Source organism: Daphnia pulex, chromosome 12, assembly GCF_021134715.1.
Source record: "Daphnia pulex isolate KAP4 chromosome 12, ASM2113471v1".
NCBI classification, from domain to species: Eukaryota; Metazoa; Arthropoda; class Branchiopoda; order Diplostraca; family Daphniidae; genus Daphnia; species Daphnia pulex.
In genome coordinates this window covers 7,814,271-7,832,111 of record NC_060028.1, presented here as the reverse complement: position 1 = coordinate 7,832,111, position 17,841 = coordinate 7,814,271, and the positions used below count along the sequence as shown (strand labels likewise).

Genomic DNA, 17,841 nt, shown 5'->3' with positions numbered 1-17,841 from the left:
AATTTTCCGGAAGTATACCGGAAGTAAGCGATAGCGCCTCAACCATTGAGCTGCCGACCTATTCGTGATCTACGTGAAATTTTGGGTCGATTAGATGTAATTTAAACTAAATCCAGAATTTGGCCAAAATCGAGAATTTTCCTGAACTGTTCAGGAAAATTCTCAAAACCGGAAGTACGAACACGTACAAAACAAAACATGAACTTTACCACAAATTTGACGAGGATCACGAATATGTGGTTATTTTGTGCGTCGAATGAATATTTACTGAACTACTGACTGAAATTAGAAAACTGGAAGTAGAAAAAAAACACATTATTAAAAATCTAACAAGTGAGCTTTGTTGCTGAAATAGAAACTGACAGTTATCACAAAAAAGTTCTTTGTAGTAGTAGCGAGAAATTTCTTCAGAGAGGTGCAAAGTAAAATTCTGACAGGTAAAAAATTATCAAAGACCATGCCGTCTACGTCAGAAAGAAGAAACGTTTAAAAAAAGTAACATGAAAACAATGTCCGCTCTAGCTCGGTGACACTAAATTGAAAGAACTAACAAACAAAGGTAACAAATAATTCTCATACTCACGTAATATTCACCCTGTCAAATTTCACCAAAAAGCCACCACGTAGCATGACACATCACGACAGACGAAATCCTCAAGGTGATAATAGACGCCAGTTCAACTTCTACACTGAGGAAAAGGCACTCAAGGCGGTGATATTCGTTTATGTACCTTGTCTGCAAGTGATTCCCGACGTTTCAGCACCTAGGCAACAGTGCTTGGACAGTGGATTGCTGAAAGGAAAAACACCTAGTTGGTAAGGTAAACATGCCGTTATTCAGAATGTGTTTCTATTCACTGTGGCATTCTACTAGGTTACATACTACAAGGCAACAGCAAATGTAAGATCAATCACAACGAATGGTGAAACACTACCCTGTCTCACAACAACAGCATGTTCCAGGCTCATGCAATCCTCACACAATAGGGACTGGGCATCTGATTGTTTTAATAATAACCTGTATCACCCTTTTAGCTTTATTCCTGTCATTCTGCACTTTACCTAACCTGTGATAAATCTTTCTTTTTGAATGAACACATTTTGTTTGTTTTTTAATTTAGCAGACAAACGAGACAGCAATCAATTCACAACCGTCACAACTGTCAATAACTGTGTTTATTTATCCTAGAGAATCCAACAAGTGCGATCGTACGTAATCTAACAGCAGGATCCATTGTTAAAATGGAAATTTACGTGTCGCAGTTCAGTAGCCAAAAGAATAAATAACAAAGCACCTCACCAAACGTTAATAAAAACTAACATTTCCTAAAATCATCGCAGATAAGATGCGTTAACACTGGAAATTTATCAAAAAATGAAATGAAACTTTTACACGTACATGTTATGTTACTACGAATTCACTTCATTCATTCACAAGACTCAAATGCTGAAGTCAAACAGGGTAACATTACCCGCACTCGGCAAAATTCGTGATCTGATCCATCATCGTTATCAGCGATTTCACCGTCGTCTCCACCTGCGAACAAATTGAAATCTCGTCAGTAAATCAATTACATGCGGTCACCACGAACAGATGAGACACAACGGTCAACTATGAAAATATTCATCATATTTGACCCATGACCCTGAATTCCCGCTATATTCCAAAAACTAGGTTCTGTTGTAGGGTTTATAAGGATGGCAATTAAGTGAAAAAAGCATTTGTCCCACATTAACATTAAGGTAATGAACCTTAGGAACGGAACAAAAGAACAAAGAATATGACGACAACGTAAGTAATTACGCCAACTCTATCGACAATTTAGAAAATACAAACTGAAAATGGTACATGATAGAACGAAGGTTAATTGGAAATTGCCATTATGCACAAGAGAAAGCTTTTAAGAAATTCCATAAAATACCTGTATCACGACGACGTCGTCTGTTAGCGCTCCTGACAGAATGCGGAGGTGGATCAGTTTCGCCATTAACCAAGGAATTCCGGTAGAAAGGTTCCCATTCTCGACGAGGTGAAAGCCTACCCATGATCAGCATTCGGTCCAAAAACTGTAAAACCACCTTTTTGTCTTGTTTTAACAGTTTGTTTGAAAACTCGCCACAAATTTCAAGAAACGCTAAATTAAGAGGAGGTCCAATTTGATTATTTGGATTCTCGAGTGGATTTGTGGCAAAAATAATTCCGTCTCTACGAAGGGCGGTGATAGCTTCGCGATTTTTCACCGTATCGAGTCCAAATGACATGGCCAATTCTTTGGCCAATTCCTACGGACAAATTTATTACAATTATTATTATTTCATTATAAATATTTGAGTGAAAAGTAATGCTGTCAGTAAGGTTTAAATTTGTTTCATACCTTGACACTAAGAAATTCTTCTGACTGCCGATCAATACGACTTCCACCATCCCTTGTTAGATCGTGAAACAGCAAGGAGAGACTAAGAACCATAGTTTTTGCACTGGTAATTTTGTTGATGTTTCGAGTTTTTCCCAATAATGTCTTAATGATGTCACCGTAATCATCGTAATAATAAAAATTATAAAAACTATAACCAAATAAATCTGTACTTCTTGAGTTTGTAGTTGTTTTGCTCAATAGCTACGGCTGCCGACAGTGTAGGGAAATATTCTTGATTGCTCAAGTCTGGTGCACCCTTTTCCTTTTTGCCTGGAATCAAAGTATTTAATGTTAAAAAAATAATATCCTTTTTGACACATGACTTTTTCAAACCAGTTCGTGATTTTGAGGCAGCAGATGAGCTTGAGCTACTTCCACCAGCAGACTGGAGTCTTCTCGTTGGTGGAATATAAACACCTCCTGAAGTATTTGGAGTAGGGATTTCCACTGCTGCTTCCTTAACTTTGACTAAAATGAAAAAATTTATAATATTAAAAATCTGGAGCAATTATTCGTGTAAACAGTTTTTCTTAACAAACCAGCAGTAGGGGCCGCCCATTTCGCCCCGTTTGTCGTTTCACGATGTAAATGTAAGAAGCATGAAGTAGAGATTATAGAGATTATAGGCTGCATTTCCTGATTATTCATAAATAAATGGTTAACATTCAGCAAAATAAAACAACAAAAAGTTAAACTGCTTTTTTGTAATTCTCATGATGTAAAACGTCGAAGAGACAATGTTTACTTTTTACTCAGTGTCTGTACTCTGCAGGCGTTTGCAATAAATGTCACATTATCAGACCAGCTAAACACCATCTAGCGAAGAAAGAAACAAATACGGAAGCTGCCATCTAGCAACTAGCGGTTTATTTTTAAAAAAAATGAAAATGGCAGAGCTGTGCAGTATTTGAAATAAGGATAATCAATGGGCGACAAAAACTTTCCGACTTAGCCAATAGCCATCTAGCAATTATTATTATTTTTTGAAGGCAATATTGAAAGGCTGTGCAATATTTTTAAAATAAGATAATCAACGGGCGAACAAAAACTTTCTAACTTTGCAATGAATTTTTTAACTCACACATTAGTACACATTTTGTAATTTGCTAACTGAAGGGTGAAGGGCGAACTGAAGGGAAAAAATAAAAATTTAATAAATTCTTAATCAAAAATGAAATTCATCAGAGAAAGATTCCTTCCAGCCTCAGTAATAAATAATAAAAATGAAATCTAGGCTAAAAATGGCTAAACAAAATTTTTGCTAGTGCAAGGTTTTGAACTCATGAACTGAAAGACTAAAAGGTTTGTGTAGAAGGTAAGTTAAGTCTAAGATAAAAAAATAAAAACATTTTCATTTTCAAAGATAAAAACCGAAAACAAACAAACAGTATGATTTTGAATTTTGAAAAAAATATTATTTTGTCAAAAATCGTAATTCTTTGTTAATTAGAAAAACAAAAAAAATTTTATCCAGTATTTGTTCAGGTCAGGTACAACCGTACAGTACGCCCTAGTCTATGTCTTTTACAACGTTACAGGTGTATTAGTCCATCTAGTGGGATACAAATGTAGTCCAATGTGATTCTATTGTAAACAACCATAGCCTCCGAAGATGATGACATAGCGATGCATCATCGCTCATTACAGTACCAAGCATGCACAGTGCCACCCTTGGCAGGAAACACATGATGGCTGTTAATGAGAAAGCATACCCGTACCAAGCTGGAGAGTACATCTTCGAATTCCAGTCGCTCTAACCGCTAGGCTACGACCGTCATATATAAAGTAAACTTTGAGCCTGCACTTTGTAGGTTCTAGATGGATATTGTATTTTATATTGTATTATTTATATTTAAATACAATATACCAAATAAAATGTCCTTAAAGGATTTTTTGGAGTAAATGCGCCCCAGGGGTGCATCTTTTTTAAAAAATTATAGAATAACGAGCAATTTACTAATTTACCTCCTTAAATCAAAATCTTGATTTTTTTTTCTAGTTATATCAATGGTTGAATTTGAACTGTTACATAAAAAACAAAAAAAAAACAATAGATTGCAATTGTTCAAAAATAGTCTATAGCAGCAATTCCGTCAATAGAGCACTAGCATATGCAATTTTTCCCAAATTTATTATGTGGTGTTCCGAGGCTCTCACAATTTACTTCAACACCGCCTCGTGTTATATATCCTCGAGGGAAATATCTTCATTTACATTGTGCTATGAATATAGCTGCTGGTTTACGTTATTTCACGCAACAATTGCAGCTCTACACTTCGTTTATTAGGAAATTACCGCTAGATGGCGTTGCGGCGAAACTTTTTTTTACATTTTTATGACCCTTTAAACGTGCCATACTAGACCGCCCAGAGATAGAAAACTGTTTTATTAGACAACTAGTATTCTTGTGCCAGGTGTAAGCTAACGGAACGGAAACACGTGGATTCGTGTTTTTAGTAAGCAATTTGGACTTTTACTATTCCCGTCGTTCGACAATACTTCGAAAATAATCCTATAACTTATCCAGTTATCCTAACCTAACAAACTAATTTTCACGGCTTCGCCGTGCTGATCCCGAAGTTGATTTTCACGGCTTCGCCGTGATGATATCGAATGTGAATTGGTTAGGTTAGCTTAGCTTAGCTTAGCTTAGGTTAAGGTTAGGGTTAGGTTAGGTTAGGGTTGGGTTAGGTTAGGTTAACATCTGCCATCTGTGAATGCGAAAGGTCCGGAAAGGTCGCGTTGAGGGTCAATTGGTTTCTATGTTAATCGTAAATTCGCTGCTGGCACATTTCTTCAGCTTCAGCAAACTGAATCGGGTGGACTGCACACTATATCATACAGCCTATTGCCTATATCTGCTAACACCAAAATCAATTAATGCGAATTAATGCAAATTATCCTTTACCAGATAACTTGCCTTCGATCTCTTAGTGGTCACCTTTGGCTCTGCTGTGATGAGCATGAATTAGAAGTCGCCGATATTATGCCGATATGAACATTGCTGGACATTGTACGCAGACGACTTAAAAATGTTTCACGGTAGCTTGCCTAGTTCGACAGGATTGTTTTCTCGAAAACTATACGAATTTTAAAATGCAATGCAAAACTCTGAAGCTGAGATCTTAAATTAATTTTATCTGTGAGACTCTTGCTCCTGGACGAAACCGCTTCTATGCATTCGAAATATATCAACTGGGCTCTCGAAGCCAACCACCCCCAAAGCACCCCAGCTGATCAACGTTTACATGAACGAACAGGACCCAAGTACAAGGGTAAATTTAAGATAAATGTTCAGTTTTTTTGGTAAAATAGTTGTATACACCAACCCTTACTCTAGGTATCGGTGCTACTTATGACGACATCCCCTTATCGAGTCAGATGTGGGCCTACTGGTTAACGCGTTCAGAAGAGCTTGTGTTGACAAAAGCTCTCGATTCCTGATTAACCGTTGGGGCCTATATCTGAAGGCGAAACAGTTTGAGTTTACGTCAGACGTAGTCAGTCTATTAATTTATTATTGAAACTCGTCGCACGCCCCTCGAAAGCAGTCAAGAAAATAAAGTACCTCATTCGTTCATGTTCCTTTCCCATGGCGTTGTTGTTGAATGGCGCTTTTCTATAACTAGTCGGAAGAAACAAACAATTAAAACTCGAATCTTGAGTAGACGGTTTCCAATGGCGCCATAGCGCAAGTAGGCAAAGTTCCCTCGAAGTTTAAACTTTGCTAAAGGCTCTCAAGAGTCTAATGGGTAACCCCTTCCCCTCATGGACTGCCAAAAATCTAACAAGAAAAAGAAAACATGCCCAATCCTCGTGTGAAAAGAAAAATATATACATAATACACAAAAAAGAAGTGACTTGGCAGATCATCGTTTCATACCCGGCAATAAACATTGATATAAATAAAAATTTGGAAAATTGAATTGCAATCTATTAGTTTTTTTTTCATATGTCATTTCCAATCCAACCGCGGGTAGCGAGAAACAAAAATCCTGGGAAACAAGAAAGAAAAGGAGGGAAAGAGCGGTAAATTGCTAAAAAGAAGGTGGCACCCGCGGGACGAGACGTTTTTGCGAGTAGTATCAAAGTGCAAAGGGAATTCATTATTATAATAGGCTCTAATATCGATCAATACGTTGATTTTGGTCGCAAATGGCAAGTAGGATCGCTTAGGAGCACTCAATAGAAACATACCGCAAATCAAAGCTCTCAATTCCCACACCTGCTTCTTGACAATCAAGAGCAGAAAAAGAAAACTACAGAGAATCAAAATTCACTGTTAAAACGCCAAGAAAGCCCTCAGTTTCAGTATCAACGGAAGAATCAATTAAGCTAGCATAAACTATAGAACAAAGTCCCTTGAATATTTGCCTCCCTTTTCCCTCTACGCTCTCGTTGCTGACAGTTGACTCGCCCACACAGAGGAAGGGGGAAAGAAAGAGAAATTACAACCAGAAACAATTCATTCACCTTTTTCTTTCTCCTTACAGTTGAAGACTTACACACCCTGACTTTTCATTTCTTTTAGCTATTCGTCGTTGGAGAGGGCATTGAATTTGTTGCCCAAATGAAGATGAGGACCTTCGTGTCCCGGAACAACAGCGTTGCGATTAGAATGGGATCGACTGGGTTTGGCTTCGGTAAAACCACGCTCCGTCTGTTCAAATCTGAAATTATAGAAAATGGATTAAGAAAATGTCGTACAACTATAACCAAATAAATCTGTACTTCTTGAGTTTGTAGTTGTTTTGCTCAATAGCTACGGCTGCCGACAGTGTAGGGAAATAATCTTGATTGCTCAAGTCTGGTGCACCCTTTTCCTTTTTGCCTGGAATCAAAGTATTTAATGTTTAAAAAAAAATATCCTTTTTGACACATGACTTTTTCGAACCAGTTCGTGATTTTGAGGCAGCAGATGAGCTTGAGCTACTTCCACCAGCAGACTGGAGTCTTCTCGTTGGTGGAATATAAACACCTCCTGAAGTATTTGGAGTAGGAATTTCCACTGCTGCTTCCTTAACTTTAACTAAAATGAAAAAATTTATAATATTAAAAATCTGGAGCAATTATTCGTTAAACAGTTTTTCTTAACAAACCAGCAGTAGGGGTTGGCTGAGCATTGATCTTGTTCCAAGGTCCTGCAGGTTCCTTTTTAATAATTTCTCCCTCTTCATTCAGCTCTGTTTCACCAGATTCATCTCCATAGTCATCTTCGGAGTCTTGGATTTGCAGTTTCTGGATTTTAAGGCCAGAATAATCACGCTCCTTCTCTTGTTCAAATTCACCCCATTCTTCCTCTTCCACTTCAACAGTGGGTTTGCTTTTGACAGAAACACCTTCAGAATCTACAGTTTCCTGTACAGTAACTTCTTCTTTCTTTGGCCTTTCTGCTGCTGGTTGTTTCTTGGGAACACCGGTCGGAGGGGCTGCCACGTCTTCTCCAAATTTAGATGAAGTCATCAGATCACTAGCCGTGAACTTTTTGACTTTAGATTTCTTCTTGTCCTTCTTGGCAAAAAAATCATCTAAATCGGCCATTGTACAGTACGTCAACAATCAACGTTTAAATGGCAAGACAAAAATAGGTCACACTTAAGGAAGAGAACGTTGAGACATATGTTACAGGCACATGCTGACAGCCATTGCCGCATGGAATTCTCTGTCTGCAGGACGTCGCTCTCCCATTATTTTTAAATTTCGGTCATGAAGATTTTTAATTGATTTAGTAGATGAGAATTGAAAAATTAACTGACAGAACAAATCATTTTTCATCGACGTTTTTTATTTTAAAAGATATTTAGATTTTAAACATAGCAATCTGTGAGAAAAGTCCGTTGGTGAGCGCCATCTTGTTGCGGAAAAGTAAAAGATCTTCGTTGTCATGGAAAAAGCGTTGAGTTTTGTGATTATTATTACGAAGATGGTAATAATAAATGGTAGCGTACCCATTTGTAATATTTCAGATTTCCTTGTGATCTCAACGCAACTAAACTTACCGATTGTTATTATTGTTGAGAAAAATTGGATTATTAAATTCTGTCGAGATGGCGCTCGCTTACGAACTCGACTTGGAGGCTTTTATGGAGACAAAAAACCAAATAATATTAGTTGCTTCGGTACAGGAAAACAAACTGTTCGGCAATTAATTTTCATCCGCAATCAATTAATCTATTAACAATATACTTGCCCATTATGTCATTAAATGACGAATAAAATTTTAAAAAGTGAGACTGTGCGTCCTCAAGATTTAATGAAATCAGCGCATTACGTCACAATCGACGTTGCCAAAAATGCGTACATATGTGTAACTGCTTTTACGGGAAAAATTCTACAATTCCAATCACAGCAGAGTGAGATTCTATTCTTGACAGCAATCTTGTGGGTGTTCTTATTACGTGCAGCCTTTCTTAGCAATGTGTGCGTGTACAGCTAGCTGTACACGATAAAGCTTTTGCGATTGTTAACTCAGCAAATTAGCATAGCTGTCAAGGTGAAGCACGGGTTTTACTAAGTTGCATAGATATATAGCCAATAAAACTTTTTTAGCCTTGCTAAAATAAATGTTTTAAATTTACATTTTACTTACAATTTCCTCATTTTAAAATTTCATTTCTAATTAGCACTTATTGTGTAATTCATAACCCTGAATCTCTCCGTCTGAGTGCAAAGAAACCCCACTTTCATTTAACTGCATTAATAGTTTGGGATTCCAGAAATTCCTCTGGTTGTTCTACTCATAACTGCGCAAACGAAATGTTCCAAAGTGGGGGGAAATGTGCACTTTCACATAGAGCATGATTGCAATATACTGTATTTTTTTAAAACCGGTTACGATGACATTTTTGTTACATGGTAAAAAGGACGGCGAATTAATTGGAAGGCATATTTATTGATATCTGGATGAATGATATACATGGAATGTATACGTGTTTTCAACGGTGTTTCTAACCCAGCAATCGAATTGGAAGGGAGCCGATTGAATGAGTGTTATGAAAAGGGGGAAAAAAGGATTCGACAGAATTGAGGAGATAATAAGGAAATTAGATCAAGGCACACCAGAGACCAGACTGAACATGTATGGAAAAATGTTTAAAAAAAAAATGAAATTTACTGGAAAAACAAAAAAAAAAAAAACGGAAAAAACAAAATTTTTTATATTTGGCTAGTATCGAGAAGATGATGCGGGGAGGTGGAAATGAGAAAGGACAAGCGGAACTCTTCCACGACGGACAGCTTGACGCGCCACAGACCCTGCGTCCGGATGAGCTCGTTGAGCGTAGATGCTCGCTCGACGTCCAGCCAGCGTTGAAACATGTCCAGATCGGATTGATCGTGATCGCCGTCAATCAGATCGGCCGACGGGCCGAACATGGTGAACTCGAGGAATTGACACATCCGGTCGACGGACGCCACGTCTCGTTGCAGGATGACAAAAAGCTTGTCGGCCAGTTGGCCGGGCAGCAAAGGTGCCAAAAGTCGGATGCAGCTGGACAGCGTTTCCTTGACTGAGAGACCGTAGGCCGGCTCGGCGTCTTGCGGCAGCCAGAGGAGTCGGTAGGCGTCTTGACTATGTTCACGATAAAAGACAATCTCTTCGTGATTGAGATGGTTGGCCGCTCGCTTCTGTTGCAAAAGCCACTCCAGTGCCCGGCAGATTTGCAAGAGGATGGAGAAGCTGTGCTGGAGGCGCTCCATCGGCCCTTCCATTTCCAAAGCCAACAGGTGTGGCAATTGTTTCAACATGGCCACTTGACCAGGTGGGAAAACTTCAATTCCTACAGAAATAATAATATCAAAAAGACATAAAAATTAAGGAAACGACCGTTTGATTGTCACACGCCATAAAAATACGAAACGAAAAAAAAAGAAAACGGACCAGCAGTTTTGATTCCCAGAACAGGGAGGAGTGGCGCTGGAACTTGGGTCGTAAAAGTGACGACGGCCGGCTGGGCGAACGGCGCCTTATTCTCGGCCATCTCCTGTAGGCTATCGTTGTAGACCGAGAGAAGGAGGTCGTGGTTCTGCCAACTGCTCTGCATGAACGTCACGCTGGCCGTCCTCAGGAGGACGCAATGATCGTCGAAAACGTTCCACTTCAAATCTTGACTCTTGACGCGACGCAACTCGTGAAAGTGGGGCGCAAGGGGTCGCTTACTCGTCGCCTGTACATCGTACGTACACACAATGCCAGTTGTAAGTCATAATAATGCTTAAATGAATTATTCCGGATTGCGGATGTGAAATTCACCTGCTCGAGGAGTTGCGCCAGCGCCTGGAAATTGGCACCCGTCACCGTTCCATAATGATCCTCCAATTTGACGTGGAGGTCCTGACGGCTTTGACGCACACCGGAGAGCCGGCTGGATCGCCTAGAAGGTGGACCACCTTCCTGGGCAGGCTGGAAGCTCGTGAGGCTGTGTCGCTGACCGGAGCTGGCCGACGACGAGGAAACGGATGAAAATGACGGACTGGATTTCATCCGCATCGGAATGATGTAGCCGTCCTCGTCAGCTGTAGGTTTATGGACTGGCGACGGCTGCTGTTGCTGCTGCTGTTGCTGGATCGAAACGCAATCGTAATGCAATCCGTCCTAGTTTAGTTTTATAGCGGCCAATTAGAACCATATCCGACATGGGTGGAATAATAAAAAAAGAAAAGAAAACACACACGCAACAAATTGCGGAATTCTACAAACCTGTTTCAATTCCAGCGAATCGTACGGCATGGAACGTTCCCTCGTTCTCAGACTGGCACTCCGTTCCGGCTTCTTGGGCATGATTCCATTTCGTATGTCACCTGAGCGTATAAGAAAACATATATTTCCGTCACACACACATACACACAGCTGACAGTTTTGTAACGATTCGGCCGGAATCAATTGAATTGGATAGAAATCCTAACCTAGATTCGCGTATTCGGCCGCATTACCAGCCCGGTTGGTGGTGTTGTTCTGGACGGGCGAAAATCGGTTGACTTCGTGCTGGGGTGGTGTCGATTCGCCAGATTTCGGCGGAGGCGGACGCGACGGCCTGCCCGTCGGAGTCGTCGTTGTGTTGATACGGTAAGGAGCGGCGACGACCAGCGACTGGTGGTGGTGCGGCTGGTCCAGCGAGTGTTGACGCGGTGGCGGAGGAGGTTTCGGTCGGCCTAATAACATTTAATTAATAAACTGTTATCGCTTCAATTTGTTTTTTAGATTTTTCTTACCTTTGAGTGAAGCAGTTTTGAAGGAGGGGCTTTGGTGACTATTGACCGGTGACGGGCAGTCGCTGCTGCCCATTGACGAGTCGCTCTGCTGCATTTCCAGCGAGGAATGGCGACCCGAGTCGGTGGAGGAAATCGAGTCGTGAGCGGGCGAGCGTCCGATGATGCCGCTCTCGCCCGTCGTCTCTATTTTGCCCTGCACGACTTGAACCTGGCCGATGGGATGGAAGTCAATGGGGTGAACGATTTCCGGTCTGATTTTCGGCGGCAGCGGCTCGACCGGTTCGTCCCATCCGCCATCTTTCTTGAGACCCAGCAATTTGCGCAGCGAGAACCGGCTCTTGCCCTTTTTACCGTTGACTGTGCCGACGGCTGTGCAGCTCTCGGCCGCGAACCGCTCAGAGCGCGACAGTCGCGAGCCGGAAGGTCTGGCCGACCCGCCGCAGCTTCCTCCGGCTTCCGCCATGTGCAGGAAGTGAGTGGCCCGCTCCTTGATGAACTTGCGCAGCGACGGCGGTTTGGTCGCCATCGATTGGCTGTCGGAGCGCTCGACCCGGGTCAGAGAAACGGAACGCGGATGCCCTTGATCCTCCTCGTCCATGGCCACCGATCCGCCGTCCGGCGACGTGCAGATCAAGCTGTTGCGGAAGCGCGGGCTGGCCGAAATGGCCCGATCGCCGGGTCTTCCGGCCACTTCCGGCGGCGGAGGTGGTGATTCTTTTTTCGGGATGACAAAATCCGCCAGCGGAGGAAGAGCTGGCGCAGGAGGAGGCGTAGGCGGAATTGATGACGTCGGAGGAGTCGGCGGAGCTGAAGAAACGGCCACGGGATCCGCCAGGGAAGCCAAAGAAGGTGGAGGGGACGACGGACCCGAATCGGGCTGCTGACCCGTCAAATCTTCCGCATCGCACGAAAGCGGAGTGGGAGGAGCCTGACGCTTAGGGTTGCCACTGTTGCCGGCCCGCGACTGAGGCTGGCAAACTCGCGATAATTCCAACGATCCGGCCAAATTGGCCCTAAGCGCTTCGAAGGCGGACCGGGTCAGTCCCCGGGTCGAATTCGATCGACAGTCGCTGGAAAACCCTTCAACTTTGGTTATTCCTTGCGCTTCTCTTGTTTCTTCCGCTTTCTTGGCCATTAATGCGGGCGATTTGTGGCTGCTGGACGTCGTCGAGTCCGTCGTCGTCGGTTCAGGAAGCAACTGGACTGCTGACGTCTCCGGTTCGGGCGCAACGGCCTTGATGGGATTGTTATTGATTTCGTTTGCGACGACCATCATCGGCGAAGGAGTTCTTGGCGGGGCAACGACCACTTCCGGCGCCGGAAGGTTTTCAAAGACAAATGCTGGCGAAATCATTCCATTATCCGGGACCTTCGGGGACGATTCCGGCAAGGACGGGCAATTAGTGGCCAATGTTTCCGCGATATTTTCAGAAGAGCCGAGCAAATCTAAACGTTCCAGGGCGCTCAGTTGTCTGACGACTTGAGACTTTTGTAGATTGTTGGCCGGAACTAATGGCGGTAAGACGGACGGTGCGGGTTTGGCGGAATCTTCGCCGCCAGATGACAAATGGACAAAGCGGATGCTTATCTGTCCCGGCTGGCAGTCGGCAGGGTTTTGGGTCTTGATCGTCGGTTGCTGTTCCACCACCACCACAGGTTCGACCTTGTTGTTGCTGTTGCCGGCCGGATGCGATGCATTATTGGGTTCGACTAAGATTCCGTTGGGCTGGTTATTAATGGAGACGGTCGTTTGCGGCTTGATTGGAATGCGAGGCTTTTCCCTCCACACTGGAGGCTTCCTGGTCAACGTGCTCCGGTTGGATGACGGTTTATTATTCGAGTTCTCGGACTCGACAATCCGGCCGGACGCAACCCGGCTCGACTGTAAAACAATGGCCTTTGTATTCCTGTTGTTGTTGTTGTTGATGGTCGCCGGAGGTGTCGGCGAACTCGGCGGACTTTTGGGTGCCGGTTGTTCCTTGTTGGCGGATTCTTTGGTGATTTTGGTGGCCGGAACCGGATCGGAAAAGGACGTAATCTTTTCAACTTCGGGTTTTTTGACAACGTCAATCGACGGCTCCGATTTCTTCAACAGGTTTTCACGGTTCTTCATCTGCTCTTTGTTGTTGCTCTGGTTGGTGGTGGTGGCGGCCGTGAGGCTGCGGGCCATTCCGCCCGTCAGCACTTGTCCGTTGCGCATGGGCGACACCAAATTGATCTTGGGGCAATCCGACGACGACGACGACGTCGGTCCGTTTAACTTGATCCGCGGGGCGCTGGCCAGCGACGTGCTGGGAGCCGACTGGCCAAAGGGTCGAATAGTCACCAAAGGAGCCGACGACGTCGTCGACGTCGTCGATGAGCTGCTGACCCGGTTCGTGGAAACGCCGTGATTCTTGAAAGTAGCCACTTCGGATGCCAACAAGTTCCGGCTGACCGAATTGAAGCTGGTATTCTTTTGCGTTTGATTGTGGATCTATTGAAATCAAATGAAATAAACCGCAATCAAACAAGAGTTAGTAGTACTACTACTACGACCACTACTATACTACATATAAATATAGGTGAACATAATCAGAACCGAACGAAGCGTGATGAGCCGAGTATATAGCGGGATACGAAACTTCACGGGCCATCTGGCTCATCGGAGAGGATCGTCATTTTCCCCCGGCCACAGTCTATACCTGTGCCCTGTTTTCTCTCTCTCTTTCTTTTTGGCTTAGTATTTTAAAGTCTGACAACTCAATTTCAATAGATTGAAAAATGGCGGTCGAAGCGGGTTTGAACCGCCATCTGCTTTTCTCTCTCTCTTTGCTGGGCGCGAAAAAGTGAAAAAAAAAAAGATCACGTCTGCAACACTTTCACGTTTTTAAAGTTGCTGGAGAGAAAATGCAACGCGGAGAGAGAGCAATGAGACGTGTCTAAATATCCCCCACCATCTTTTTTTCTCACAAGAAAAAAAAACTAATCGAGACAAGTACTAGAAAAGAGCTTAGAAAACCCGGGAGAAAAGCCAAAAAGCTGAGAATAAGAAAATGAGCTTTCTTTTTTAGATCTTCAACTTGTACGTATATCTTTTGGGGTCACAGGGCCAGAGTTTATAATCACACACGGCAAGAAACATCCTCTATCTGCCTCTTTTTCTTACCTATTTCTTTCCAAACTTTCGGCTGCCTCAGTTATACATACTATAGAAATGAACATGGTACTACCGCAGGGGTGGGTGAGAACCCAGTGGCCCCAGCACGACGCCCCGCGTTCAGCTTGCCAACTTGCGCGTTTCCTTCGTAATTAAAAAAATACCTGGTTCGAACACGACGCTCACACACACAAAGGGGAAAAAACATATACGAGGAAGGTTTTTAAAAAAACCAGAGATATAATAATAATGACAGTTATCATTTCCCTATCGTCTTCACGGCGGAATATATAACCTTCGGTACGACCCCCCCTTCTTTTCTAAATAGGGTTTCGTGTGAAACCTAACAAGATCTTCCTTCCCCCCCACAGCTGCTTGTGTAAAAGCCAAAGGTACCCAAAATATTTTTATCTTTTTAGAAAAAGGTTAGGTAACGTCAATATCCGCCTAAAACTTGTGTGTCTTGTGTACAACCGTATACGTCAACCGGTGGAATAAGGGAGTTAACCGGTTTTTGACTCTATATATCGTTCTTTCCGTGTTTTCCCAACAAAATGTTAAATTGTCTTCTTTCAAAATGGAGGGGAAAGAAAGCCCTAGAGGTGTCCGTGTCGAGATTCACGAGTCAAGGGTTGACTGTTTCTCTCTTACCCGCACCTGTGAGAGAGGAACTCTGATGAGTCGACGAATCTCAAAGAGAAAGAAGAAAACAGGAATAATAACACAAAAGAAAAGAGAGAGAGAGATGAACACGAAGAGCTGAAAGAAGATGGAGGACAAGAGAGAGAACAGGTAATACATGTGCCGTGTGTACCGTTTGAAAAAAAAGCTAGCGGTTTGTACATATTAACCGGAAAAAAGAAAAGAAAAGAGCCCGTCTCTATAAAAACAACCTCATCTCTCCTGCATCTCTTATACATGCACTTTTTAAAAAATAAAAATGTCCGTTGGATTTTCCTCTGGCACCAACCAAAATCTCTCCGCTGTAATTCGAAACAATGTCGTAAAAGACGGGCGCGGTCCCATTGGTGGTCGCTGGAAAATCTCGCCCCAGCAAACCGCACAGACTCACTTTAATGGGTTCTTACCTCCGCATGATGGAATGTGTCATTTGGCTTAACGAAGGACATGTACTACGTACGCTGTGGTCATTAGAAAGTTGCACCAAAAGGCCATATCAAACAAACAAACAACCTCCAATAGTCCAAAAGAACAAATTATTTACCAATCGCTCTTCGTCGGTGAAAGGGAGATCGTCGTCGTCGTCTGATGAGGATCCACCGCGACGATCCGTTTCCAGGTCCGTTTCGTCGTCAGACTCGAAACATTCCTGGCCGCCGTAACCAATGACCTCCTCGTGGGCGTCTTGGTCTCCATCGGGGAAGTTGACCGACTTGGAATGTTTACTGCTGCTGCTGCCAGTGGTGGTAGTCGGGTTGTTGTTGCCGTTAGTTTTGAGGATGGCTTTGACCCGGGTTGGTAAACGGGTCGACGGGTTCATCGCCGAACTTGCGGGCGCCGTGACAGCCGCCACCGACGTCAGGCTGTTGCTGCTGCTGCTGATGGCTGTGGTGGTGGTGGTGCTACCGGTTCGGTACGAAGATCGGCAGTGATTGAGGACAGACTGGTATCGTGAACCCAATCCGCTGGAGCTGCTGCTGGAGGCAAGAGCAGATGACGCGACATCTTTGGCTGCTGCTGCTGCTCCTGCCGGGTTGCCGGATGATGAGGTCATCGGCTGCGAAAGCAAAAGGTCGTGTTCCTCTTTCGACTGGAAGCAGTGGCTGCACAGGTCGTTGCGCCAAGCGTTCGACTCGAACGACTTGCAAATCGACGACATGCTGATTTCACCCTCCAAATTCAATTTGATGATGCAATTTAAAACCCCCACTCGTCGTCGTTCAGTTGACGAAATTTAGACAACACATTTCATGGATCGGCACGAAGACTTTGTCTGTATTATTACAAACAACATTCACCGGCACAATCTCACACACACGCCCGCAGAAAATGTATGATCACTCGATTCGGGAACGAACCCAAAACAAACCGGATGACTTTGATGAAAATCAAAAGAAATCGTTGAAATGAGGAAAAAATAAGATCACAGCCAGCAGGTGAAGTTCTTCTTTCTTTTTCAACAGAGAGCACTGTCAGGTTTCACTGTGCCAAAACACACACACACACACACACAAGCTTAAAACTCACGCACGAAAAATTCGGGAGAGAGAAAAACACGAAATTTTTGTGCTCTTTGTTGACTTGACGTAGAGAACAAACTGAAACCCAACAAATGCACGAGAGCAGTCTCAGCACAACACGTCGTAATATGTACAGCAGTTAAAATAATCGAATGTGCAATGGTCGTTGCAAGTGCTGGGTGTGTGTTGTTTGTTGTGTGTGTTGCGTATACCACACAGCAGACGTTGTGTTGTTGCCTCCCGTCGGCCACCGAGTCTGGCATTCGACTGCGACGCCGCTGGGCTTTCTCCTTTGACCAGCCCTGCCAGATCACTTCGGGGCGTATATTTCACCATTATAAGGATATTTTTTTCTTTTTTACCTTTCAAGATTTTCCCCTCTCTTTCTCTTCTTACCTTATACTACACCGGTTGAGATATATTTTTTACCTGTTCAATGGGTTTCGGCAACCATGGAATTTCCCGTTGACACGTTGTGGCGTATACTCATTGAATGCGCGTCTTTTTATTCTCGACGGATTTTCAAAGGTGATCATATTAAAAAGAGCTTCTCCTTTCTTTTATCTTATCCTTTGTGATGTTTTTAATGCTTCATCATTATTATGAGAGTAAGGAAAAATAAGACGGGATAGAAAAAGAGATGTTGTCGACAGCAGCAATTTGGATGAGAGAATAAGGAAGAAGTTTTAAAAGCTCTTCTTTGCCATTGGTTTTCAACTCAACCCCCCTAGCCAACGAGTTCGTGTATCCAAGGGCTATACGAACGTGAAAAACGTCAAAAGAATCCCGCACACACACACGCACACGGGTGGCGGTCTGGGGGCTCGGGGGTGGCCACAGAAAATTCCGGCAGCCTTCGGGGCTTCTTCTTCTT

General features: G+C 43.2%; 2 protein-coding genes and 1 long non-coding RNA gene across 7 annotated transcripts; 1 reads left to right on the top strand and 2 right to left on the bottom strand.

The window, feature by feature from the left end:
• The first annotated feature begins 473 nt into the window (after positions 1-473).
• On the top strand, positions 474-1,167 carry LOC124208526. The gene is made up of 2 exons (XR_006880495.1): positions 474-816; positions 875-1,167. It is a non-coding gene; the product is annotated as an uncharacterized LOC124208526 (long non-coding RNA).
• LOC124208525 (protein CDV3 homolog) lies at positions 1,162-8,098 on the bottom strand. Of its 4 annotated transcripts, XR_006880494.1 has the most exons (7): positions 7,517-8,083; positions 2,751-2,885; positions 2,588-2,687; positions 2,376-2,519; positions 1,923-2,283; positions 1,400-1,537; positions 1,162-1,326 (listed from the first exon to the last, which is right to left on the bottom strand). XR_006880494.1 is itself a non-coding variant. In XM_046606299.1 (5 exons), exons 1-5 carry the CDS (start codon positions 7,956-7,958, stop codon positions 2,557-2,559), a joined length of 711 nt encoding a protein of 236 aa, XP_046462255.1. In that variant the 5' UTR covers positions 7,959-8,081; the 3' UTR covers positions 2,542-2,556. The 4 variants fall into 4 exon arrangements, 2 of the variants coding, with proteins under 2 accessions (XP_046462255.1, XP_046462254.1); XR_006880493.1 differs by lacking the exon at positions 1,162-1,326 and having other exon boundaries at positions 1,348-1,537; XM_046606299.1 differs by lacking the exons at positions 1,162-1,326; positions 1,400-1,537; positions 1,923-2,283; ... (1 more) ...; positions 2,588-2,687; positions 2,751-2,885 and adding exons at positions 2,542-2,565; positions 5,523-5,526; positions 7,128-7,248; positions 7,312-7,446 and having other exon boundaries at positions 7,517-8,081.
• A 1,115-nt stretch (positions 8,099-9,213) lies between these two features.
• Positions 9,214-17,256, bottom strand: LOC124208439 (mucin-5AC-like). 2 transcript variants are annotated; one of them, XM_046606152.1, is made up of 7 exons: positions 15,992-17,256; positions 11,628-14,103; positions 11,322-11,567; positions 11,116-11,216; positions 10,669-11,010; positions 10,297-10,582; positions 9,214-10,195 (listed from the first exon to the last, which is right to left on the bottom strand). In XM_046606152.1, exons 1-7 carry the CDS (start codon positions 16,604-16,606, stop codon positions 9,573-9,575), a joined length of 4,689 nt encoding a protein of 1,562 aa, XP_046462108.1. In that variant the 5' UTR covers positions 16,607-17,256; the 3' UTR covers positions 9,214-9,572. The 2 variants fall into 2 exon arrangements, with proteins under 2 accessions (XP_046462108.1, XP_046462109.1); XM_046606153.1 differs by having other exon boundaries at positions 11,349-11,567; positions 15,992-17,249.
• Between the last annotated feature and the right edge of the window lie 585 nt (positions 17,257-17,841).